Genomic DNA, 25,312 nt, shown 5'->3' with positions numbered 1-25,312 from the left:
ATTCCTTTTCTTTTCTTTTGCTTTGCTTTCGGTTTTGCTGTCGTTCATACATTCAGGACGACACCTGATCTTTGTATATATATATTGGGATAATTTGGCAGAGCCAGTTGTAAATATCAAAGAAAATAATTGACATAGTTAAAATACTACATACATATGTTACAGTTACAGACGTACACGAATATTGTAGCTGCGTAGGTATATACAGTAGGATACAAAATCCAAGTAATAATGTGTTGAATTTGCCAACCTCAAACAGGATCAGCGCCAGAGCTATGTAAGGCTTTATGCAAGCGCCAGATCAAGAAGGTTGCCCGAAAGTTCTCACGCCGTTCGTTGTTGGTTTGGAACAGGAACAGCTGTTCATGACCTGTGCTCCGCCAACGGCCTCCTTCTGAACTCGCCTGTGCTCCTCTTCACATGTCGCTGCTGGACGCTGAGCATTCAGTGCATCCATCGCCGGACTCTCGGAAGAATGGTTCATTTCCGCCCATTTCTCTCAATTCAAGCCACATACAAGAAGCTTTAGCCCGGTCTAATGATGGGGGAGTAACACTTGTGCTTATGAAGAAGAATCTTGCGGACGTCGGCAGCGATGCTGCAGAGGAACTCGCCACCATCGGCCGGGAGTTTCCTGAAAACGAGTGCAGGGTCCAGAGGTGTGTTTACAGAGAATTGCGCTACTTTTGTGTTGTCAATGACTGGCGCCAGGATATCGCTCGGACACAACCGGCTAACTACTCTACCGATGGAATTCGCCCTGCTCTCGCGTCTGAGGTATTTGAATCTGAAGAGCAACTGCTTCTCTGTGTTTCCGGACGTGGTGTGTACAGCGACTTCTTTATACTATGCCAGTGAAATTAACTCCCAACTAGCTCACACTCATGCCTGCTATTGACACCCTCGACATTAGCCATAACAAGATCAAGCGTCTGCCTTCGCAACCTGGCCATCTTGTCAACCTGCGAGTGAGTGGCCATTCACGTCGGCGTTCCAATCTATTCAATTGTCCCCTTTCAGGTGTTTTGTTTCTCTCGGAATAAAGTTACCAGGCTGCCTGTTTATCTATCCAGGTTTCGCAACCTGACAGTTCTGCAGGCTGACAAAAATCCTATAGAATGGCCTCCCAAGGCTGTGATGGAGCCTCCAAACATGGTTGCTGACGGAGCGAAATTCTCTATCAGTTGGATCAAAAGCATCCAGAAGTGGATTGAATCCGAGACTACTTCTGAGATCCATCCTCATGACGACTCTGGATTTAGCGAACATCACGATTTGGAAAGCAGATTGTATGGCTTCCTGTTGTCTTAACTGTGTGCCCGCGCTTACGTCTAATACGCAGGGACGAAGCTTATTCCGCTTGGTCTTCGCGTCTTCCTCGCACTGACAGTGAATTTGACGATGGTGTCACTCCTCACGCCCGATCGTTTTCCATTGATTCCAATTTCTCTATGTCTTCGGCCACGGAATCTGTTAATCTTGACACCCCTGCGTCTTCATACGGACAATCTGATCGACCACCACCTCTACATCTAGGTATACTTCAGTCATATAGCGAGGAAGCATCTCCAACGCGATCTATAGAAAGTTATTTGCCCAGCCCCGCTGAGTCAGATACCTTTTTTGATAGTACGTCTACGCATGACCACGCTGACTTGGACCAGCAATCTCAGTCGCAGCAGCAGCAGCAACATGCTCGCAATGCTTCCTACGCTGCCGGGAGCATTCGTAGCTCGAATCGCCCGGACTTTCTGGGAAAGAAGAGCATGCCTGACCTTCGTACAGCCAAGCTCAACTTCTCGAAAAAATCAGTTCCGGATTCCCTTCAGCATACGCGTGTAGATCGAGGATTTACTGCTAAGTCTTCTTCCGCCAATTCTCCTTCCACTAGCACTCCCACCAACACTCACTCACACCGACCGAACCTTCACCACCCTCACGAAGACTCTTTTTCTATACCCTCCCCTCTTTCTCAAAGACAGGACTCGAGTGGGAGTTCAAATACTTCCAATTCTCGTGCTATCCGTGGGCCATTTTCGGTCGCCAAAGATAAAGATTTTATAGCTCAAGTATCTCCAACTCGAGCGGTCCCTTCCATGGCGTTCGAACGGAATTCCTATTTTCGACGAATATCCTCCCTTCCCACTGCATCAATTTCAAATACTCTGCCTCCACCGCTGCTTAACCTGGTCGACACTGCACGCAGTATACTCTTTGCTGTATGTCAAATATATCAGACCCTCGAGCACTACACTCTCCATCACACAATTGATGATAGGCTTTCATCAGTATTGAAAAAGGTGTTGCACCCTGCCAGTACAGATATGATGCAGTTCATCAACTCACTGGATCGATTCGATGCAATGAGTCGCAAGACTGTACCTCCTCCCACAGTATGTCGTGGAGTAGTTGAGAGTTGTCGAGACACGGTCGCGGTGTTCGGGAAAACTGTGGGCGTATTATCCCTGCAATTAAAGGTGATCGTGAGCGTGGATGATTTGCGTTATGTTAGAGCACTCTTGATTCAACTGTATAGTGCCGCGGCAGAGATATCTCTTGCGTGGCAAGGGATGATACCGCTGATGGATTCTGTTAAACCCTATCTTCATTCGAAGGCGTTCCCAACCCCATCGCCACCCAATCATGTTGGTCTTGGGAATATTGACAACAATCTGTATCATTCGCCAGCTTCAGCTCCTCTTTTACCTACTTCGTTGTCGTTATCGGAAGGTAGTCCTTCACATCTACTGTCCCTTCGGGCCAACCCATCGGGCGTGAGAACACATACAGCTAGGCGACACGCAGGTTCGTTTAGTTCGAAGGATGTGGAAATCGGAAAAACACTTCCCTCGTGTGAAGAGATGCCCTCCTTATCTGGTGGAATAGCGCTCCATACACCTACATTACGGACTCCCAAACGGAAGAACGGCTCTGCGACAACACCGACGACAATGCTAACCATCCAGGCACCTTCACCGACTGGTCCTATCTCGTTGTCCAATTCCTCTTCGTCCCTAACCACTTCTACCATTTCAGTCTCAGCTTCCATAGCCGAATCCTCTCGTGCGGTACACAGTGCACACTCCCACTCCCGTTCTGGATCTCAAACTTCCATAATTGCAGGATCCTCCTCCAATCCATCCTCATCTGCTGCGTCGTCTCCATCATTACCACCCCCTAAACCGACGTCGTTCTTGGAATTACCCTCGACGTCGAGAACACTAGTAGATAATGAGGCACTGCAAGCTGTGCAGGCTGCGGTTGAGGTGGCTCCTACAGTGTGGGATATGATAGAGAATGTGCTACTCGGCAACGAGGAAGGTAAAGGAGTCAAGGCTGGTGTGAACTTGCTAGAGATGAAAGAGAGCTTAAACAATGCCAGAGCGATCACGAGTAGGTTAACGGAATGCCTTCAAACCATGAGAAACAAGGAGGGAGGTGATGTCGGATCAGAGAGGAAGAGTTTGAGAGAGGATGCTCATTTGTTTATGAAAGTATGTTCTTTCCGCTTTTGTTGCGGTCTTGACACTAACGTCCCCGATTAGTCTGTTGTGCAACTATCCAACGCCATCAAGATATACGGCGGTGCTCGCTCTTCAGCTCTACGTACCAACATGGTCAAATTGACTAACTCGACGGAGGAATTTGCCATTCTCCTCCACGTATCATCTTTTACTCCTTTGCCGGCACCTACTACTGTTGCATCTTCTTCTACTTCGATACGACCATACTCTCCATCTCCCATGCTCAATGCATCGGTACCGGCTGTTCCTTCGCCTTTACCCTCTGTCTTATACTCGCAGTCACAGACAAATCTGCTTCATTTACCGGAGATAGAAAATCGAGGATTAGGATTGGGACCCGCACTTTCAAGGAGTCGGAGTGCACAAGGTTCTACAACAAATAAATTACCTCCTTCGCCTGCGCCAACAGAGGCTCCGAGAAGTGCGCAGCCGCTGCAATCATTCAAATTACCAGTGATCAGGCGCTTGAGGGACAGGGAGGCGGCGAACGGCTTTAGAATAGATGGAATTACTGGCGGTACTGGGCTTCATGGTAATGGTAATGGGATTGGTAACGATCCTGGATGACTTATAGTGTATTTTATAGTTTCGTTTTCGGTACTCAGGTTGTAGTTATTTTATCCTGCCCTCCCTCCGATCCTTTGCATTTGTTCTCTTTGTCGGTTGCTATACTATTCGTATATTTTACTAGCCTGGTCACATTGTCACTATTTAGTTTATCGTTTTTACATCCTTTTTGTCAATCACATACGTTTTGTTATTCAAACCAACTTGCTACACAAATGAATCGAGGAGAACAGTGTGGAAAAATTAGTATTCCTGTCAGTCTGCAGTAATCTTCGGCTTCTTTTTCTTGCGCTTTGGGGTATCATCTTCGATACCTGCCCGCGTGGCGGAACTTTTCCGTTCTCGTTTGTTCTTCATTTCACGAGCAGTTGTGCTGATCTTTTCCTTAACTAAGGCAGTATGAGCATCACTACTAGAAGCTTTGGGTTCGTCAACACCGGCCGGTTTCAAGAAACCTGTCTTGGACGAAGTAGGAGCTTGGACAGACGAGGTGATGTTGTTTGTAGGAGGCCGTAAATCAGCTCCAACTCGGGAAGTGTCGAAGATAGCGAGTTTTGCAGATTTTTTGATATACGGATTAGAAGTGGTGCCAGTATCGAATTTTTGATTACGCACAGAAGGATCTGAGGCGGAATCAGCGGGAGGAACAGGTGTCTCCGTCTTTACTGGGGACGAAGATTCTATTGTTGCCTGAGAGGACAGATGTTAGAAAGCAAATCTGATGATATCTATCGAGCCAGTACCTTGACTTCCTTACCTCGCTTGAATACCCGTCGTCCTTTCGGTATGTCATCAGCAGAGCTTGAAGATGGTGTGGATGGGAAAATAAATGGCAGATAAGACGATTCATAGACGACGGTATCACTGCCATCATATGAGTCAGATTCAGGATAAGAGAAAAAAAATGGAAATAGATTAATTGAACGTAGTACGTACTTAGACTCTGTAGAACCCCAGGATTCTCTTATTTCCTTCGCGATCTCCCACTGCCCGTCATCTTCGACGTGGGCTCTTTCGAGCACTACTTCTTTGAGTTGTTTTGCGCGTTGCGCATTTTGCATAAATTTCAAGCTGAGGGTTCCGCTACTCAGCTGTTTGGCCGACATGGTGGGAGTGGAAATTATACTCTTATGCTAAGCGCTCGATGAGGCTGGGCTGGAAGCAATTTGCCGAGCGCCGAACTGCTCCCATCCTAGTCTGAACTTTCTTTTGGGATAAGTTATTCGAGTGAGCTTATATGTATACCGAGATATTCTACTTTGTATATGATAGTTGGTATCAATATATCAGAAGGTTTTGCCTGGGGGCGAAGCCCCGCGCGGGTGGGCAACACACCGCTAAACGGAGACTTTTGAGCCCGGAGTGTCTGGGCTGTGGTAGCTTACCCGTCAGACACTGAAATAAAGAAAGGGAGGGTGGGTGGGATTACGACGAAAGGTGGGATTGTGGGATGTATTGCGATGAGTGTCGTGAGTGAGAACGGACGAGCGCCTAATAACACTCATCGCCACTCCTTATCTTATCCTATGATAAGCCAACCTACGGTTGACTTATCTCGGAATAAGTTATTCGAGTGAGCTTATATGTATACCGAGATATTCTACTTTGTATATGATAGTTGGTATCAATATATCAGAAGGTTTTGCCTGGGGGCGAAGCCCCGCGCTCCCACCCGTGAATGAGGAGAGTGCGAATCACCCAGACAGAGCCGAGGCTCCTTCCCAGCACACTCCGAATAACTATTGGAGTTGTACCCCGAATAGAGCTGAGGACTCTGATTATTAACTGCCAAAATTGTATGTATTTTCTGTGTGTAAAAGGAAGTACGAGAGTTTAAGTATCGTCCGAAATGTTGGTAATATCTAAACCAGCCATACAAGCAGTGATGAGTTCATTACTAACTTTATTCTTCTTTCTATATTGCTCTATGTTGTCCGAAATAGCATCAATTTGAGTCCGTGAATAAGCCTTCGCCAAATGTGTTGGGATGATGTGTTCCATACGTCTCCAATATAGAAGAAAAGCCAGTGAGGTCCAACCTCCGATCATTGCAACCACCTCTGGCGAAACACCTGCGAGAAGGAGTTCGACAGCTCCTCCGATTCTGAAACTATGGCCCAGGACATGACGCATTGCCGCTCGTTCCCAGACGCCGTAACAAAAAGTGAGGAATACATGTTTAACCATATGCTGAGGGATTCCTTTGTTGTCGATATAGGCAAAGAGGGAGAATTCGTCCGGTAATTTGTCGTTGACCTGCCAGTGCTTTGCAAAAGCGTCGTATGCACATACAACATCTCCGCGACGTGTTACAACCACGTTCGTACCATCTTCGCGCGTGGACTTTGACCAAGGCAGCTGAATATGGACTGAAGTATTGCCCCTGTGGTCATTCCAATTAACGTTCTTTGTGTTACGCGACACGTGAAATTTGGGATCGAAAGCATTGCATGAAGGGATAGTGAGCTCTCCGAGTCGGCGGCATCCCCAGAAAGTAACCAAAGCCAGGGCCCATATAGCGCAATGGAACGAGTTTGAAGTATCTAGAGCACGGTAGAGGGCTAATAAGTGTGCGAGTGTGATAGGGTGTCGTATGGGTCGTTTGTGAGCTGTCCCTTCCTTCTTCGCTGCCTTCCGGGCCATCTTTATTTCTGGTGAATCACTCGGCCATTGAGCACCTGAATACTCGAACCATGCACGTAAACCTGAGAGCCAGTTCTTGATACAACTACCTGAGACCTTGCCCATATGATGGCCGACGAAACCTGCGATAAGCATGGGATGGGCGGGCATACGATCCTCTTCAGGAATTTCCCTAGAATCGCAATATTGATTGAAACGTAAGGGGCCCGCCGCGTATGAAGCTAAAGTGTTCGGCGCCAGTGACTTTTGCATAGCGTTATGTGCATCGTCAATCACTGATAGTGGAAGGGATTCAGATAAGTGTTGTCGGTGTTGAATTGCCCAGGGAGACGTCCAGGTGTGTAGTCGTTTGGTAGCCAGAGAGTGTTTTCGTAGGTCGGAAGGCCTGTATTCTTGTCCAGGGAGAGGTTGACGTGGATTCGGTGTAGGATTAGGATAAATTTTAGTGGCCGTTGGGTATGTAGAAGGGATATAAGGAGTAAGGAATGTTGGGATTATAGGTGCCGTAGGTTCGGGATTAGTATGGATGTGTGGTAATATTGGAGCAGCGGGCACTCGCGGAAGTGCCTTGCTCGCGCTAGAATCAGCTAGCGCAAATTCTGGTGGCAGCCTAATAAATTCAATGCGTTGTTCATCAGAATATTTGTAACGGGATAATATATAAGCTTTCAATACCTAAACATAAATAAGAATATCATCTAGCTCCTGCGGGAGCATAAACGCAAGTGGGAGTTTTGTATTCCTTGATCCTAATATTCCGCGAGATATAGGGTCGGCAGGATTCTCCGCTGAGATGACATATTCGATCTTTGGTTGAATGTACAGGGGTCCAATGACACCGCAAATACGTCGTATAGATGTGTTGATCCAGAAGTTTGGGCTACGAGCCTTGTTGAGTGCTCCAATTGCACCTTTGTTGTCTGAATGAATAAGGATGAGGGCGTCATGATATCCCATTACTTCGAGATAGTATATAGCTAATTCGATAGCGATGGTTTCTAACCAACAAATATCTCTTCCGGGAAGCTTCCAGTCTGAAGTTAGATGAAATGCCGCCCAAGTGTCACCAATTATGATGCCGATGCCCCAGTCCGTGGATGCATCAACGTATATGTCCAAGTCTAGCAGATCTCCTAATTGTCGTAGCTCACGATAATAGAAAGGATTTTTGAGGCGTTCTAGCCACCATTTGATTTCTGTAAAGACTGCTGGTGTTGGGAAACGTCCGGCGGAAGCTTCGCGCTCGCCACGGTATGTAGCCATAAAGTTTGATATGGGAGGAAGATGTGAACGTCCATCAGGATGTAAGAAAGCGAGATGACATAGGGTGCCATGTAGAGATTCTAACTCGGGTAATGGGGTTTTCCGGCCGGTGAACTTTTCGATGAAGATTACAAGGCGGTGTAGGTATTTGATTCGCTTCGGTTCTGGTAAACTAACCCGTCGGTTGTCGATATCCCAACAAAATCCTATGAACGTAATAATCGAAACGAATAATTTGTCGCCTTTGAGGGGGTGCCATGGAACGCCGAGTGGTCGAATTATGTCTAGCATTTGTTCGCGGTCGTAGGGATATGTACTGTCTTCGAGAGGCACCGAAAACACCGCGAAATCATCTTCTATTTTCTCCACCGGATGTACCCTTCTGGCTTTCCAGATATCCCGTACCGCTGCGGAGACCTGTCCCGAGTTGCTACTAGCTGACGAAAGTCCAAAACAGTGGACGTTCTCGAACCAGAAATCACCGTGATTGTCGCGTACCACCAGATAAGGTTTGTGGTGTGGGAGTACCGGAATTGTCCTATGAAACTTTTCGATATCAAGGGTGAGGCCCTTGGTACCACGCGGTGCCGAAGCAATCTGTAGATATAAGTATAAGTTGAATGTTCTGGAAGTGATAATCCGAATATAATAATGCGGTATAATGCGCGGAATAATAATTTTTTGAGCATAAAAATCATAAGGCCTGGGATAATATGAACGGGCATAACACCCGTAGGGCCGTAATAACAGGGCATAATAATATAAGTTGGTCCCTCGGATTGAAGCCAAGTAGACCGTGGGGTAATCAGTGTGAATTAGGATAGAAAAGACTCACCGTATCTGCTATTTCCGGTGCTGAACTAAAAGTTGTTGGAAATAATGTCTTTTCGACGGAAGAGTTAACTGATGGAATTATATTCCTAGAGGAATTGCGACCGTCTTTGGATAGATTACGGCAAACACGGAATTTTGGGGGAATACCGGGTCCTTGTTCTGATTTGGAAACGATGAAGGGGGAAACCCGGAAATGTCCTCTGCAAATAAAATAAATCTCGTCATGTGTGAAAGGTCCATCCATACGACCTGCGGCGACTTCTTCGGCAATATACTGGTCGACTACCTGAGGGTATTGCGAAACGCTCGGGTGATTGGGTGTAATGATTGTTTCTGTGAGAGGTGGCATAACTCCGATAGGAAAGCCCAAGCGAAGATTTCGAACTAAGAGAGGATGGGAGCTGGTAAGATTACATTCTGAAAGCATTCGTTCAAAAATGTCGGCGTTGTAAGGAGTCACAATTTTGTTGTATAGTTGAATGAAATGATCTGGCGTATTCGGCAAAGGGTTACGTTCGATAATAGCTGAAGAGAAATCATGGAATTGCAAAGTGGGATATATGGAAGACTGAGGGAAACGATCAAGCGGAGAAATATTTGCACCTCCCGGCGTGGTGGTCCTTACTGCCGCAGAGGGAGCAAACGTGGAGGTATGTGCATGTCGCGGAACAGCGGGAAGCTGCCAGGTTCCAGGGGATGCAGATTCGCTCGGCTGCTCGGTCAGGCGTGACCAGACTGGTGTTGTTGTATTTAGCCCAGAGTAACGGTCCCTGTTTACCATCCTTGTGTTCTCCCAATTTATGACCCCGCTGACCGCATCCGATGCAGCAAGGTCCGGGGTTGTTAGCCTTACTGCCCTGCGGAAAGGGCTGGTTTGGAGGAGAAGAAGAGGAGGAGTAGTTCGAGGTTGGGTTGGATTGGAAAGGATAAGAATGCCACGATGATCCACCGCGGGCTTTTGTCATCGTCTCCTCGAACTCGACTCTGCTCTCCACCTTGGTCCATTCCGAGTCGTACACTCCCTGTACGAAACCGGTGAATTCCAGGTACTGTTCATTTCTGATTCGGAGTTCCGCTGGCTTCCAGTAAGTGTAGAGCTTTGCCGTATGACGTTTATTGAGGAAAAATGAGAAATGTTGGATGATAAATTGGGCTCGTGAACCTGCTGGGCCCTCTGGGTCGCGACTCGTTTCGAACCTCATGTAGTTGTTGACACACTCCACGAAAAGAATGTAATCGAGTCCTTCGAGTCGGTCTTCCTCAGCGTATTTTATACGTAGGAGTTTCTTCAAGGCTTCGAGGTCGATGAAGTAGCCGCTCTTCCTGGTATCATTCGACTTGTATTTCCTCCGTGGAAGGGAATGGGCGCGAGCGGAGATGAATTGGAGAGAGTCGTTGCTGAAGAATGGTAATGGAATAGGTGAAACATGGGCAATTTCGTATAACGCGTCGTGGAAGTTTGCTTGGAAGGGGACTAGTGGGTTCTTCATCACCGGGACCAAGGGTTCGGCCAGTCTTCTCTTTTTCTTCTTTTCTTCCTCCGCTTCTGCACTCGTATCCTCCTCTCTCTCTCTCTTATCCTTTTCCTCCTGGTTCTTCCGGCTCTCCATCCATTCTAGTACGAAATCCGGGATCAGGTGCTTCAATGAGTCGAAACGAAATGGGTTAGTGCGGATTTTCTCCCATTCTTCCGGCTGGATAGTGAGTTCGGAAGTGACTGGTGATGGCGTCCTGATGTTCTCCGGATCCTTGAGATGTGCTGCCCGTTGTAAATCGCGACGAATATTGTTTGCATTGTTTTCTTTGTTGAATGTAAGACGCGTCGTTACATCCCAGGAAGCGAACATATTGCGAGCTTCGGTGCTACTGTGGGTTATATGCACTCTATCGGGGTTCTGTAATGTCGGACGGCTGCGTAAAGGGAGCTGCATTGTTGTATCCGAAGATTACGACGAAAGGTGGGATTGTGGGATGTATTGCGATGAGTGTCGTGAGTGAGAACGGACGAGCGCCTAATAACACTCATCGCCACTCCTTATCTTATCCTATGATAAGCCAACCTACGGTTGACTTATCTCGGAGTGTAGTAAGGACCTCGGCTAAATGTCATGTGCAACTCACATGTAATGACCAAACAAAGCCAAAATTCTCATTAATCGAATACACGTGTAATGTAGAGTCGCCCTTGAGAGCAGAATTGCAATGGCCAATGTCTTTCGATTAGTGTATTTGGTATGATGTTTTCAATGCCAGCCGTGGAAAGGTGTTGGGGATAACGGGGAGGATTATATTGAGTGAAGCCTCTATTTTGTGCACCATATGGAGTTCGATAGCTTTCTCCAGAGAACACAAGAGAGGCTGCCTCTGGAGGGATTTGATGAGGAAATGTACCCCGAGGCAAGTTTGGTTGAAAGGTGTATTCGGGCACGAACTCAAACTCGAAGGAAGTTGTAGGAGGTTGAAAGATATCATTACGATGGTCAGTTCTATTAGATTGTGATGATAAAGGGGGAGACAAAGATGAAAATGAGGGTAAGGATTAAGTTTTGGAGTCTGAGGAACAGATTCCATAGATTGGATGACTTCCCGTAAGGATTATTGGACAGTAATTATTTCTAACAGTTTCTCAACGTCCTAAGCGAACTAGTCCGATCAACGGATTTTGAGCAGAACTCGAGCAGAACCGTCTAGGGAGGGGTCCGGACCCCTCCCTAGACGGTTCTGCACTCGCTTACTGGGATAAGCGAACAGCGCATCAACTGTCCGTCAGTCGCATCAGACCGGCTCAAAAATTATTTACTCAGATTATTGGACAAAGGCTTACGGGAAGTCATCCATTAATCAACAAAACTTGTGGCTCAAGCGTTCAGGGTCAAGTCATGTGAATCGTCCTAATTGCCGAACCTTTAGGTAAGGCTTCTTACGTAAATGTATTGTATCTCGTAGGGGGGGAAGCTAGGGGAAGTTGGACTTGTCCATATCCCACGGTCATGTGGTACAATAGGTACAGCCTCATCCAGAAAAACCCTACTTAGCAATTACTATTAGATATTCTGCAGCCAGTTCATGTAAATTAAACTGTTATGAAGATTTGAACCTGCTTAGTGGAGAATTCCTTGCCACTGTTCTACTCATCTGCAAAAAATTTGTTTTTGGCTAATCATCTGAGAGCAACTGAGAGCACTTTCCAGCAGCCACTGATTCACCCAGAGCAAGTTGAAAATCTTGTTTTTAGTGCTGGAGAGCACTCTCCAGCCAGTACCCTTGCTCTGTTGAACATACAGTGACGCGCAAATCAAATCCACACCCCCCGATTTGGAAGGCCTTATGTCACCAGCCTAGAACCGTAAAATCTGTTGTTCCGCTGCTCAGAATTATTGAATTTTGAGGGTTCAAAGAGCTTATATTGCCACAAGCAATTCTTTATAGTAGATTTGACTTGCTTGACAGTGTGTAGCATACAAAAATGTTCATAAAAACAGTTCATCTGTAAAACCTGGATTTTCGGCTAATAGCTGGAAAGCAGCTGACAGCGCTGTCCAGCTGGGAAAGCACTCCCAGCAGTTGATCAATACTGCTGGGAGTGCTTTCAGTGCTGGACAGCGCTCTCCAGCCAGTATCCTTGCTCTGGCGAACATCCATGTTTTGCAGATGTTAAATCACAAAATTTCCAAATCGGGGGGTGTGGATTTGATTTGCGCGTCACTGTACAGGTTTTGCAGATGTAAACCTTACTAATAATATGCATAAGTATTGTACTAGTAGCACCGTGTATCTCAGCAGATTGTTTTGTCATTTTTACCTGTAGGATACTATATTAAAATGTTCGGCCCTTGCCGCACGCGGCCTTACCCTCCAGTCATTTAGAAACTTTACGAAAGATGTACGAGTTAACCGAGGGTCTAGTTACACGGCGTGTCTTCTAGCAGACTCTTACTACCTCGACTCGAAGGTGTCAAGAGGTAAAGATTCTGCCTTTGGGAGACTACTCCCATCCACTTTTGTATAGACTCGGAGGGTCTCAAGCGTTTGAAATGAAACAAGCTTTTGAAGGAGGTCTTTCAATTTGCTCTAACGATGAGCAGGACTATGAGACCACAACACAAAACAAAGCGAAGTTTTCGAACCGCATTTCACCGCATCTTACCCGCATCATCACTTGTCAACCACCTCGCATACAGACTCGTACAGCTTTCCGATTTTACAACTGACATTCATTTTTGGATACGCCATGGTCTTGACTACATATAGTCTCAGGGTACGTACCAAAGAGGTTGCCTAGGAATGCTTTTATTCTTAAGTTCTTCTAAACAAACCCACTGGTTGCCACAGAGTGGGTACACAGGCTCGGATAGCACATGAGGAGGTTGGAGGAGGCGCTATCGGATCTTTCGCCGACGGCGATAAACATCTGGTATTTGAAGGCGGCGTATCTTAGCGTAACTTGTCTCGTTACTTCCAACAAGTCCCCCCCAAAAAAACCTCTTCGACGCTGGTTCGGTGTGGTACATTTCATAGTCACATTCTTCATCGCACTCATCTTTCTCCAATTTAGTTGATTCTTCCGTTAATCTGTCGCTTGTCTGTGTTCTCGCATACTGTTATTAGACTATTTTGCTGGCCACTGAAAGTCTATATCGCTCGGGCTCTTGTTATCGTTACCGGTATGTTGCTCTCTCCCTGTCGACGCGGTGGTCTTCATACACACTATCTTTAGTGTTCACAAATATCTCTGCCCATCTATACTCTAACGTCTATCGATCCTTTACCCTCGTCGGATCTGCCGCTTCCTCTTTGTCGCCACTCGCCTCTGTAGTCCTCGCAATGTTATCACGAATCTTCCCCTCATCCCCGTCACCATCCGCCTTTTCCTCTATCTATCTTCTTTTCTTCGCCACCGCTTTCTTCAGCATAGCCTTCGTTAATTCCGACCCATTATCATTGCTTCCAACGGGATTCGAACGTTGCCACTCTCATACTATCACGGGGATTAAGTTTAGAGTCGCGTTCTACGATCAGGACATTCAAACAACAACGAAATCGCACCGTGGAATATTGATTCTCTGCATCGGACAGATAAATTGCTTTGGTTATAATGCTGGTACGGTGATCCGTACCCAGATTGAGTACCGGAAGTCAGATTCCAAAAGAGTCGATCCGGTCACGTACCACACGTTACAAATTGAACCCAACTGCAACAATTTCAATGTCTAGTCCTACAAAGGCCAGCCCAAACCGACCCTCGTTGAGTTCTTAACGAGCATTGTGAATTTGGAGAATGCTATGTCTGGCACCGAGATCAACAGCGAGATTTCCTACATCCTTGCTGTTTTGGACTATCTCCAGACGAATCAAATGCTTGTACACTACGAGAAAGAGAGTATAAAGAAAATGTTGGAGCAAATCAAATCTCTGCAGATCAATGCTCCAAAACTCTCAAAGATCCCGGGCATTTCAAGGCTCAGCTGGGGTTTTTATTCTTCATCCAAGAAAACCTGGGTGACAGCGAGCAGGATGAAGCTTCCGTCAGGGGTGAAGTTCCAGTTTCTCTGCTTCGGAGTTCAGCACTGCTTTGGCCTTGATTCTGATGGGAAAGTCCAAGATATAGCACCTCAACTTTCGGGTGCAAATTTTGTTGATACACGATACCACCTCGCGTGGGACAATTCAAAAGAATACCCTTCATTCAATCTGAAAAAATTCGAGGAATTCTCCAAAACGTCTACATTCTTCACTCGCTTGTTCAGCACTCCCTTCGCAGATATTGAGCCTGCCATCGAGAAGGAGATTGGACTGAAGAAAGGAGTTGATGAGGACGAGAATACGTTTTTCTTCCGTGCCTTGTTGAAGTATATGGCGTCGAAGGAAATAATCACTAATTACAACGAACAGAGATATGACCAGGAGATCAAGGATTTGGAACTCATCAGGACGAAGGATTCGAAGGCTCCCACTCTCCTCGATAATTCAAACACTCCCAGGGTGATGGGCAGTGGTTCTACGCAGGCAGGGGCACCGGAGGGCTCTGGTAACAATTCCTCTGTTGGGGGTTCAACAAGAGTGACTGTATCCAGTTTGCTACGACCGAATGCCACTTTCGATCCCAACATTAATAATCTACTAAATTAGTTGAGGGCATTGCTTACGCTGGCAGCCGGTTGTACATCTTGACCTGTCTTAATTTGGAGATCATATCGGATGTTTACTATCCAATACTCCCAAAAGCTGAATCTGAAACTGGTGTTTTCATCGTTGACTAATACATAAACTGCTGGAAGATGAAAAGAGGAAGATGAACAGAGATGGATGGCGACTAGCGTCATCTATGGCCATCAGTGAGCCCTCTTCCTTACCGTGATTTCTAGTTGCTACATGTATACTCATATACACTATAGAAACTGAATTGTTGTGATTGTCGCTCATTATTTCAGAGGATATCGGTCTTTCCAATTGCCAAACGGTCGCAATTTATGAAACATTGAAGTCCGGATAAATTCCATGTTGATGCTGTAAGTGTGATTTCTGCAACTGAGGCGTCGACTGTAATGTCCTTGTTGTTCCGGATGTGCATTGCCTGACATTCTCTATTCTTCTATGGCACTGGCAGTTCTAGCACTTTATAACATCTTCCTCAATAGCTGTTCTTGCAATCGTACTTGACCACTATGTCTGAATCCCTTCAGCTTGCTGTTGAAACGCAAATCGAGATGTACGTACTACGCTCTATAAATCTGCTCACTGACAGTGACAACCTCACCTCATGATGTGTGCCGTGGGTTTCAGGAATTGGAACTATTATGTTCAACTTGTGGAGTCCAGTGTGTCCTCGGGCTTGTCAGTTCTCAGGCTCACAGCTCACAAATTCTTTTTTAGCAATTGTCATCTATGACTACTTGCTCACATTTGATGCTGAGGTTGAGCGATATTGGAAACAAAAAACAAGATTCACATTTGCCACGACCCTCTTCTATGTAAACCGTTACCTCAACCTTCTAGGTCTCATTCCTATCATTTTATTTGACTTTTGGCCTAGTTTTATTCTGCATCATACGGTGAGTAACCTAGGTTATACATGATGCCAATGAGGTCACTAGAAATGAACGTTGCATGCACAGGGGTCAGTACAATTAGTTATAATGGACAAATTCACCAACAAAAATCTTGCCAGATGTCTTGCTCTCAATGTTTATCACTGGGGTTATATTTTTCTGGTTTCGTCCGTCATCGACGGTAAGTACTACCATGAAGACCGTACACAATATTTTTGAGTCCTGGATCTTCATAGTCCTCTTTATAATTCGCATCTATGCAATATACGGTTGTAGTAGACGGATAGCGTTGTATTTGAGTGTCCTACAGGTGTGTGTTGCAGGGAACAGTTTTGTGAGTATTTTTCCCGGGCCATTAAACTTACAGTTTCATCTGCAAAACCTGGATATTCGGCTAAGGGCTGAGAGCAGATCCCAGCAGATCCCAGTGCTGAAAGCACCGAAAGCAACATGCTCTGGGTGCTTTCACTGCTGGGAAGTGCTCTCGACCGCTTTCGGACCCTTAGCCGAAAATACAGGTTTTGCAGATGTGGAGTTGTTATCTTTGATGTCTGCGTCTTTGGGCTAACGCTCTGGAAGGTTTCGAAAATGCGGGCTATTCACGGAGGAATTGGAACCATAGTCATGCGGGATGGTAAGTGAATGCTTTAACTACCTATGAGGAAGCTCCATTTAAAACATAGGCACAATGTATTTCGGAATTGTTACTCTCATCAATTCTGCCAATATAACCCTCTTTTTCACAGTGGGGAAACTTCCCTTCACATTCTCAAATCTCTGACGCTCATGCCTATCTTATATGCTTTAGTCTGGCTTGGTATGCCTCCGATAATCCACTTATTCAAGGATAACATTATTGAAACTTTATAGGGCTTGACTAAAGGCCTGTTATCGATGTTTTGCAATGTGTAAGCCTTCTTGATTCATTTCCCCATCACAAATTGTGTTTCTACTACTCACGCCTTCCCATATATTGTAGGGCCGCGAGCATTACAATGTCACATCTTATGTTGAACTTGAAGGGAAGTGCAATGTACTCGGGTTCAATGATAGAGGTATGTGATTCCTCTCGCACTATCATTGGTCGAGATCTGATATGAACATTAGATAGATAGACAGATAGATAGACAGATAGATACACGGCTCTGTGGTAATTACGACGCCAATTAGTTGTGTGGCATCCAAGCTTCACTAGGTTTGCCCCTCTGACTTTGCAAAGCTATGTACCTTATACTATATTCATTACTTGTAAAACGGGCAGTATGTGAAGTCGACATTCCGCTACGGAATTGTACTATGCATTATTATTTCCAGTTGCCAGACCCCAAAATAAGTCGCCCAAGCCCCCAAAATTAAGAGTATCACGACCGTGAACATTGACACGCTGAAAGCCCTATTCTTCTTTCCCGCATCACCTTCCTCGAATTTTTCCTTCTGAGCATTGATTAGCTCGCCGTAACGAATGCGATGTTTCTTCGTCCACTGTAGGCGTCCTAGATCTATAAAGAAATACCCAACCACGAATGAAGCAATTCCAACGAGCATTGACCCCGCGGCTAGAAACACGTACACACCGACAACGTTGTTGTAACTGTTGTCGTCTTTATCCTGGATAACGGCGGCGACAATTCCAACGATGATATTCATGCTGTTGTTCACTGCGATCTTGATTGCATAGCCTGAGCCAAAAACCTCTTGATACCACATTGTAGTGCGAATGCTATCGATGATGACAACAGGCCCTAAGCTTTCTGCAACGGCGTAAATGCCAAAAGAGGCCGCCGTCCCCGAAACTGTTGGACCCCATTTAGCCAAGCACATTGCTATGAACATACCGATGCCACATATGACCATAACGCTCAGGCGATTCCCAAGTATGTCAATGAAGACACCCAAACATGGAACGAGGAAGAAACCCATGTACTGAGCCATAGCGCTGTACCAGCCCGCAGTGACGGCAGAAACGTCGAAACGCTGTTCAGCCATCTCCGTTGCGTTATTGGTAAAAACGATTGCACACGATGTTTGGAATGCAGTGAATGCGATGATACACCAGAATGGCCAAGGCAGTTGAAGCATTTTTCGAATCTCGAAGTGATCATTTTTCTCGGTGAGCTTTTCGCCCGTAGCGGGATCGTGTTTTGCTGAGTACCTCTTCTCACACCATCGGGTGAAGAACCAGAAGATCAATGTCACCACATTGGTGAAGACGTTCATGACAACAGCCATCCAATATACCCAGCTGAAGTCACCCATGTTTTCGGCAATGATGTTGGCTGAGGCTTTTCCAACAAAAGATCCGATTTTCCCAACACCTAACTCAAAGCCGAGAGTTGAAGCAAAACCATTCGAAGGCGCGAACCAGGAGCTGAACACTTTGTACTGGGCAACTTGGGTCGCGATATCACCGAAAGCCTGGATAACGGTCCCGAGAATCATGAACTTGTAACTACGGACAGTAGTGGCGGCAGCGATGAGGATAGCACCGACGCTGTAAATGGCATTGCCGTAAAGCATAGCACCTATGATGGTACACGTTAGTGTTTATGAGCATCTGGGAGCAGGATAACAACTAACCTGCCCCACCAATACGGTCTGTGATTATGCCACTGAAAAGAATCAGAGCAGTCTTCATGAAATCTTCACTGCCTGATAACAGCGCATACTTAGTGTTGTTGATGTCCAAATCCTGCGCCCATAACGTCTTAGCCATAAACGCAATGAACGAGATGGTGTACCTTCTTCAGTGTGCTTTTCATAGCACCAGTAACGCCAGAGCTCCAGTCAGATCCAAATCCAATGGCCGTCACCATCGCAACCGAAAGAATCTTCACCGACAGCGGTACCTTTGTACTTCTCCCTCCCTCGCTCTTGAGAGATATTGTATCGTTTTCCGCTTTGCCAGTGACACGGATGACTTCCGTACTTTGTTCCTGCACAAGCTCAGGCAAAGTTAACTCTTCCGCAAAAGTTTGGCGAGTATGAACAGATGACCCGCTAGAGGTGGTTCCAGGAATGCCCATAAGAAAGGCCGCGACAGCGAGGTATAAAGGAAGCGAAAGGGATATCTAATAATTAGGAGATGCGCATTTAAAGCGTCTCCCCTGCCATCGTATCATGATTGTCGGTGGAAAAGTACCAGCTCAGTCTTCGGCCACATCGCGCAGCAGTTGTCCATGAGGTGCGATCCGTGTTCTTCTCCTTTGCTTCAAGGGGTCAAAAAAAATCTGCGATGCCTTTCTGCCAAGGCTAAACGAGTAGATCTTGGCCACGAACAATTGTCTGTGGTTGATCCCTCAACAAGTTATTAGGTTGGGCATGTGAACCACGAGTCTTACCAGATCGAGAAACGGCCCAGTTATATTTTCCCCTATATAGGTCCTGGACAGGTCCGGACGCCGACCAGGAAATCTTCGGACTGGGTGCATAAGGTTGAATGAAGGAAGGAGTCAAAGTGGAGTTAAATCAAACGGCTTGGTCCAAAAATCGATTATCTCTTCTGCATTTGTTGTCCGATATGCGGAAAATGGCGAAGACCAGACTTTTTCCCATAAGGTCTCCCTCGAGAATGGCCGATTTGTTAAAAGGTTGAAGACCGTTCAATTTGATCGAAGAAAAACCATTGGCGCTCGAAATTAGCCTGGCGGATCGGAAAAAATGCTGAACTGATGGCCGACTTCCGGAAGCGGCAGATGTGCCAGCCTCCCAGTAAGGTGGGGGCTTTGATGAGCAGAATGTAAACTGACCGCGATCTCAACACTGCTCATGGAGCATTAATGGCCAACAGGGTCCTTTGGTATCTTTGGTTTGTTCACTACATCATCATATTCCAATTCCAGTGTGTGTGTAGCAAGTTTTGCCTGGCTGATGCCACATCTACGTGCGAAGGTGGGCCATCGCGCTGCGCGCGTGGCAGGAACGAGTCCTCAAGAAACCATTTAGATAGATAGATAGATAGATGGTATGTAGATACAACAACATTTGGATAGAGCTAAGATACAAAGATAATGAGTGGCAAAAAGTACGGCGCCCTTGGGCGCCGATTGTAACGTAGTAACAAAAATCGTGATGTGAAAAAAAAATCTCTAACATAGTCACAGCAGTAACAGTCCAAATATGGGGAAAAAACTTCGCTCAATTAGTCTTGGTGGTCAAACCTATACAAAGAACAAAATGAGCTATAGATAGCTAATCAGTATCTAGAAGTATAGGTATAATGAAAAGGTCAAGCTTACCCTCAGTGAAGAACCAAATAGGATCTAAACAGCTGAGGGAAAGCGTCGTGCGAAATACGAACTAAGTAGTATGAGTCACGTGAAACAAAAAGAATCGGCCTAAAGAGGAAAAGTCTTCCAACAATTAGGAAGGTAAAAAGTATATAAGGAAGGTGAAAAATATAAAAGGAAGGTTCCCACGCTCAAACCCACTATAGGACGATTCCTCATTACATTTCGGACTCGTAATGGATACACTGGTAGTTATTCATGCTTGTTCATGATCAAAAGCATTGTAGAATTCACTGTCGAGACAGCTTACCTGGCAGGCCATCTGCAAAACCTGGATATTCGGCTAAGGGCTGAGAGCAGATCCCAGCAGATCCCAGTGCTGAAAGCACCGAAAGCAACATGCTCTGGGTGCTTTCACTGCTGGGAAGTGCTCTCGACCGCTTTCGGACCCTTAGCCGAAAATACAGGTTTTGCAGATGAGTGGCAGCATCACATTTGCATTGCCGACGATGACCCATCAGTTCAACCATTTTTTCCGACCCGCCTCTGGTTTTGCGATTTGTTGGAAGTGCAATTGAGAACGACGGAAAAGACAATGAAGGTGGGCGTGACTACAATACTCAGAAGTTAATCACGTAAATCTGAATGGACGATCGCGACGCATGGACTCGTACTACACAATTAAGTTGTTCTAGGGGAGCCTTAGGCATGTCGTCGTACGATCATGGACCCCTTCAAATTTCACCGTTCAACCTGGAGCCTATGAAACAACCGTTGCGAAGGAGCAATCTTATTCATTCACCTCAACAGCTTTTTCTACTAAATGTTCCATCTGTTCATTGACCTGGGATTATTCATTCAACTGAACAGCTTTTCATGGCCTTGGTAGGCCTCATCTCTCAGGCTTTGCCGAGATACCGCCAGCACTTTCTTCGCACACAGGTCTGTGCTGCGTTGAATGACAGAATCCATTTATTCTTCGAGACCAAGACGGCTTGTTTTCACCATACTTACCACGAGAACATTAACCATACTCCTGCCGCACCTTGAACAGGAACAATTGAATTTGCCTGTTCCGGGGTAGGGCATGCTGTTTGTGAATTTGCTAAATGAGTATCTTGTATATCACCAACTCTTCCTCCTCCGTTTATAAAAGGCCAGGTATTTTCTTTGGTTCACCCATCTCCTTCGTTTTCAGTGTCTCTTCAGGATTCAAATTTTAATCATGATTTTCAAGACGCTTACCCCAGTCATCCTGGCTGCAGCTTTGGAGATCGCAACAGTAAACGCTGTAAGTTGATTGCGCTTCGCCTGTTTTCGACGACCAATGTTTCTTTACTCGATATTTAGATTCCAGCCGTTGATATTAGACAAATAACTTCTGTCATCACTTCGATCCCTGGCGTGACATCGTTCACCTCCGTTGGTGTTGTACCAACCGTGAGCTCCTCTGTCACGTCGATCGGGGCTGTGAGCTCTTCCTTCACCTCAGTTGGAGTTGTCCCCACTGTGAGCTCGTTCACTTCAGTTGGAGTCGTCCCCACTGTGAGCTCCTTCACATCTATTGGAGCTGTGAGCTCGTCCACCTCTGTCGAGTCCGTACCAACTGCGAGTTCCTCCTTCACATCTATCGGAGCTGCGAGCTCATTCACCTCTGTCGGGTCCGTACCAACTGCGAGTTCCTCCTTCACATCTATTGGAGCCGTGAGCTCGTTCACCTCTATCGGGTCCGTACCAACTGCGTGTTCCTCCTTCACATCTATTGGAGCTGTGAGCTCGTTCACTTCTGTCGGGTCCGTACCAGCTGCTAGTTCCTCCTTCACATCTATTGGAGCTGTGAGCTCTTCGTTTACCTCTGTCAAAATTGTCCCAACTGTGAGCACCTCCTTCACAACCATCGCAACTGCCAGTTCTTCAGTTCCGAGCCCGTCTGTCGTTACGACCACTGTTTACGTGACTAAAACGATCAAAGCTCATTGTCACTCCGAGTCTTCGGTCGCGTTCTCTACTTCAACTGAGTCCCACAATTTCACCTCCATTATCGTAACCAATCCCTCTGGAACGGCCTCTGTGATCACGACTACTTTTGACCTGTCGTCTGCGTTCCCTACTGGAACCGCATCGGAGAATATCACTACTGTGATTGTGGGCACGTCCAGTGTAAACGGTTCCCTGACCACCATCACCTTTGATCCTTCGACGGCGTTCCCCACTGGAACTGCATCTGGAAATATCACGAGCATCATCATCAGCTCTTCTGATGCTGTCCCAACCATCACTGGCACTGTCCCAATCATCACTGGCACTGTCCCAATCATCACTGGCACTGTCCCAACCATCACTGGCACTGTCCCAATCATCACTGGCACTGTCCCAACCATCACTGGCACCGTGAGCACCGCGATACTCACCACTGTGACAGCAACCCCTACTACTGTCAATTAAAGGGGTAGATGTCCAGTCAACGGTCGAGTGGATCGACTTTGACCATTTTTTGGTTTTTACGTACCCTTTTGATTTTCTTAATCCTTCCATCTTCATTTTTTTCTTTTACCGATTACCAGGTAGAGTATACCATTTCGGACTTTCATCTTGCTTGAGTATTTTGTGCTAGGGTTTATGCGAAGCTGACTATCTCACGTACTCAACTATATCGATCCTACGTCAAAATATTGAACAAGATTGCAATTGCACAGATATCGCGAATTAAATGGCAGGTTACCAGATTCATTCTACTCTCCCTCCAACCATAGTCCACGCAATACCCAAAGAAAAAGCGATACCGTTGAGCGACAAGTAGAAAACCATTGGGATTACACCCATGATTAAATTCTTTGGCAAAAAAACGTTGCATATCAGTCAACATATTTATTCACAGGAGCGAAGACGAACTCACCCCTAGAAAACCTCTCCGAAGTATGGTGTCCCAAAGCTCGGTTTTAATGATTTCTGGAGCACTCGCAGATTTGTACGGTCCAACCAGACGGTAGAAAGTTGTGAAAGCAGCACCAAAGCTACATTCAATGAATGATATCAGCCAAATGCAATAATAAAGCACGTGTTATTTACCAGTAGCATATCAAGACATGAGTCCCGTATTCTCTCCAAAGCTCCCAAAGACCCGGTGCGGCCCCGATATCCTTTGCCAACGTACTCATGTACGTAGAATGGTCGACACCGTATTTGATTCGCGCGGTCTCTTTCACGAGGAGGTGATAGCGAGGGGGCGGCATCGGTTGCCGTACTTTACCTTTCAGTAATGATATCCAGAAAAAGGATTGCATTTCGGCTATGGGCGGTATAGCTCCAACACCAGGTCGCACGAACCCAATAAATCCAACGCTTTCATCTCCCTCCTTGACCACATTCCGGACATTCGCTTCATCTGGAGTTGGATATCCGCTCTCTTTATCCAAGAACCCAAATTCCTGCTTGTATCCCGTAGCGTAGATGACCAACTCTGGACGCACGTCGCGGTCTTTCATCCGAATATAATCTTTGCGTTTGCTCGGTGCGAAGACAGCGCGTCCGTTCGGAAGGAAGTGTGTAGGGAAGGGCGCGAGGTCAACAGCAAAATCAGTCTGAGGTGGGGAATCTTCTGGTGGGTCGATGTAGCGAGCAATGTAGTCAAGAAATTTGGGTCGATTTCGGTAGGGGCGATTGATGTAGGGCATGGCTTTTTGAGACTGAGAGGATGAAATGGGACACAAGATAATGTTGAATGAGAACTGGATACTGACCTTGTTCAGAAACACATAAGCTCTTCCTAGTCTCTCGGGTTCGAGTTCGCCCACCTATGGAAGGCGATCAATGACAGTAACCACACGAAAATCCGAAAACATACCCATTGATTACAACCAGCTTGAGTACCTGGAGATGACCGTCACGCTGAAGTCGCGTCGAAAACACTGTATAGTTTACTCACCAGTTAAAACCCATATGAGCCGTTTGATGACAAAATCAGATATACTGTAAATTGTGCATAAATCAACTAAGGGGAAAATTTGATACCGGAGGACTTACAACCAACGAATATGAGAACCTTCTACCCATGGATGCTGAAAGAGACTTCCTCCATAATCTGTCCATCGAGAAAGAATATAAGGCTCCTACTCACCACATAGGCAGACTCCGCGAGATTGGTAATCAGTGAGTCCAATGGTATCCCTGGCCCTTTATCAGATTTGTATCCGAATACTTCAAAATCGTTCAACTGCTTTGGGAACGATAAGAACCTAAACATAGCGGTGAGTACAGGAATATCATGAAGTTACGGCAGATTAAATGACACTAACCCAGCACGAGAACATAGGACGACTTCTTTTGCTCCAGCTTTTGCAGCTTCATACGCAATATCCGTACCAGTTTCCCCCGTCCCCAAGATCATGATGCGTTTACCCTTGAGTTGAGCGCGCTTTTTGTATTCAAAAGAGTGGAACACGGGGTTTTCGATATGCCCGTTCGCAGCAACGACATGCTCAATACCTGGTACGGACGGGATCCACGGGACAACATGCAATCCAGTACAGACGGCAATGTATGGTGCATAAACAGTGGCGACCTCTGCAATGCTCATGGTCAATTCTGCACTCGTTATGTGAGAAGCATGGACTCACCAGAGCCCCATTCAGAGTCCTTCGAATCTCTGGTTACATAAGAGACTACGTGCCCCCCCTCGGGCTGTCGCGCAACATTGATGACCTTGGTATTGAGGTGAATTCTGTCATTGAGATTGAAATGGTCTATATAAGCCCGTAGATAATAAACATATGCCTGTAATAGGTTAGCTTTATGTTTACAAACTAGTAGTGGCTCGTACTTCGGTGGTTAAATGATCAGGATGGGACAGGGGAAGTCGAAAGTCGGAAAAACTCGTGAGCTGCTTGGACGAGACTAGACTGGCGTTCTAAACGCGTCTGATGATTAGCAAAGTCACGGCGTTCTCCTACATTGACTAAAAGTAGCTCACTTCGTATGTGCGGTATCTGAACGTTCCTCCAATATCATGTTCCTACAAGGGTCATGTTAAGAAATGAAATATTTCAATTATCTCTTTAGCAGCACGAACTTGTTCGAGGATAATAGGATCGAAAGGAAAGTTGGCGTCGGCATTTTCGAGCAAAGATTTGGCAGTGACCAGTCCACTAGGCCCAGCACCTATGATTACGACCTTCATGTTCGGGTTCAGAAAACGTGAAAACGTGCA

The 25,312-nt window shown here is 46.1% G+C and overlaps 6 protein-coding genes across 6 annotated transcripts; 3 read left to right on the top strand and 3 right to left on the bottom strand.

Moving 5' to 3' along the window:
• The first annotated feature begins 73 nt into the window (after positions 1 to 73).
• On the top strand, positions 74 to 4,213 carry C8R40DRAFT_723941 (RAM signaling pathway protein-domain-containing protein). The gene is made up of 7 exons (XM_046235989.1): positions 74 to 659; positions 712 to 823; positions 876 to 968; positions 1,021 to 1,289; positions 1,343 to 3,494; positions 3,546 to 3,758; positions 3,810 to 4,213. The coding sequence occupies exons 1-7, from the start codon at positions 421 to 423 to the stop codon at positions 4,089 to 4,091; spliced, it is 3,360 nt and encodes a 1,119-aa protein (XP_046080855.1). The 5' UTR covers positions 74 to 420; the 3' UTR covers positions 4,092 to 4,213.
• A 133-nt stretch (positions 4,214 to 4,346) lies between these two features.
• On the bottom strand, positions 4,347 to 5,197 carry C8R40DRAFT_1176467 (uncharacterized protein; the record flags this gene model as incomplete). Its single annotated transcript, XM_046232520.1, has 3 exons — positions 4,347 to 4,781; positions 4,835 to 4,955; positions 5,028 to 5,197. The coding sequence occupies 3 exons, from the start codon at positions 5,195 to 5,197 to the stop codon at positions 4,347 to 4,349; spliced, it is 726 nt and encodes a 241-aa protein (XP_046080854.1).
• An 8,606-nt stretch (positions 5,198 to 13,803) lies between these two features.
• C8R40DRAFT_723608 (uncharacterized protein) lies at positions 13,804 to 15,432 on the top strand. The gene is made up of 2 exons (XM_046235987.1): positions 13,804 to 15,166; positions 15,227 to 15,432. The coding sequence occupies exon 1, from the start codon at positions 14,115 to 14,117 to the stop codon at positions 14,958 to 14,960; it is 846 nt and encodes a 281-aa protein (XP_046080853.1). The 5' UTR covers positions 13,804 to 14,114; the 3' UTR covers positions 14,961 to 15,166; positions 15,227 to 15,432.
• A 64-nt stretch (positions 15,433 to 15,496) lies between these two features.
• C8R40DRAFT_1073878 (uncharacterized protein) lies at positions 15,497 to 16,661 on the top strand (the record flags this gene model as incomplete). Its single annotated transcript, XM_046226643.1, has 8 exons — positions 15,497 to 15,540; positions 15,615 to 15,649; positions 15,705 to 15,802; positions 15,865 to 15,883; positions 16,000 to 16,061; positions 16,191 to 16,214; positions 16,460 to 16,514; positions 16,564 to 16,661. 8 exons carry the CDS (start codon positions 15,497 to 15,499, stop codon positions 16,659 to 16,661), a joined length of 435 nt encoding a protein of 144 aa, XP_046080852.1.
• Positions 16,662 to 16,987: 326 nt separating this feature from the next.
• Positions 16,988 to 18,824, bottom strand: C8R40DRAFT_723197 (MFS transporter). The gene is made up of 2 exons (XM_046235985.1): positions 18,458 to 18,824; positions 16,988 to 18,402 (listed from the first exon to the last, which is right to left on the bottom strand). Exons 1-2 carry the CDS (start codon positions 18,591 to 18,593, stop codon positions 17,162 to 17,164), a joined length of 1,377 nt encoding a protein of 458 aa, XP_046080851.1. The 5' UTR covers positions 18,594 to 18,824; the 3' UTR covers positions 16,988 to 17,161.
• A 4,009-nt stretch (positions 18,825 to 22,833) lies between these two features.
• Positions 22,834 to 25,282, bottom strand: C8R40DRAFT_1058878 (uncharacterized protein; the record flags this gene model as incomplete). The annotated part of the gene is made up of 13 exons (XM_046225226.1): positions 22,834 to 22,938; positions 23,003 to 23,120; positions 23,176 to 23,792; positions 23,847 to 23,900; positions 23,951 to 23,976; positions 24,032 to 24,075; positions 24,130 to 24,164; positions 24,224 to 24,341; positions 24,402 to 24,669; positions 24,723 to 24,879; positions 24,926 to 25,012; positions 25,076 to 25,117; positions 25,175 to 25,282. The coding sequence occupies 13 exons, from the start codon at positions 25,280 to 25,282 to the stop codon at positions 22,834 to 22,836; spliced, it is 1,779 nt and encodes a 592-aa protein (XP_046080850.1).
• Between the last annotated feature and the right edge of the window lie 30 nt (positions 25,283 to 25,312).

The sequence above is a fragment of the Lentinula edodes genome, assembly GCF_021015755.1.
Source record: "Lentinula edodes strain Le(Bin) 0899 ss11 chromosome Unknown C8R40scaffold_52, whole genome shotgun sequence".
NCBI lineage: Eukaryota > Fungi > Basidiomycota > Agaricomycetes > Agaricales > Omphalotaceae > Lentinula > Lentinula edodes.
Note: the sequence above shows the minus strand (reverse complement) of the source record. Positions and strands in the feature narration are given on the sequence as shown.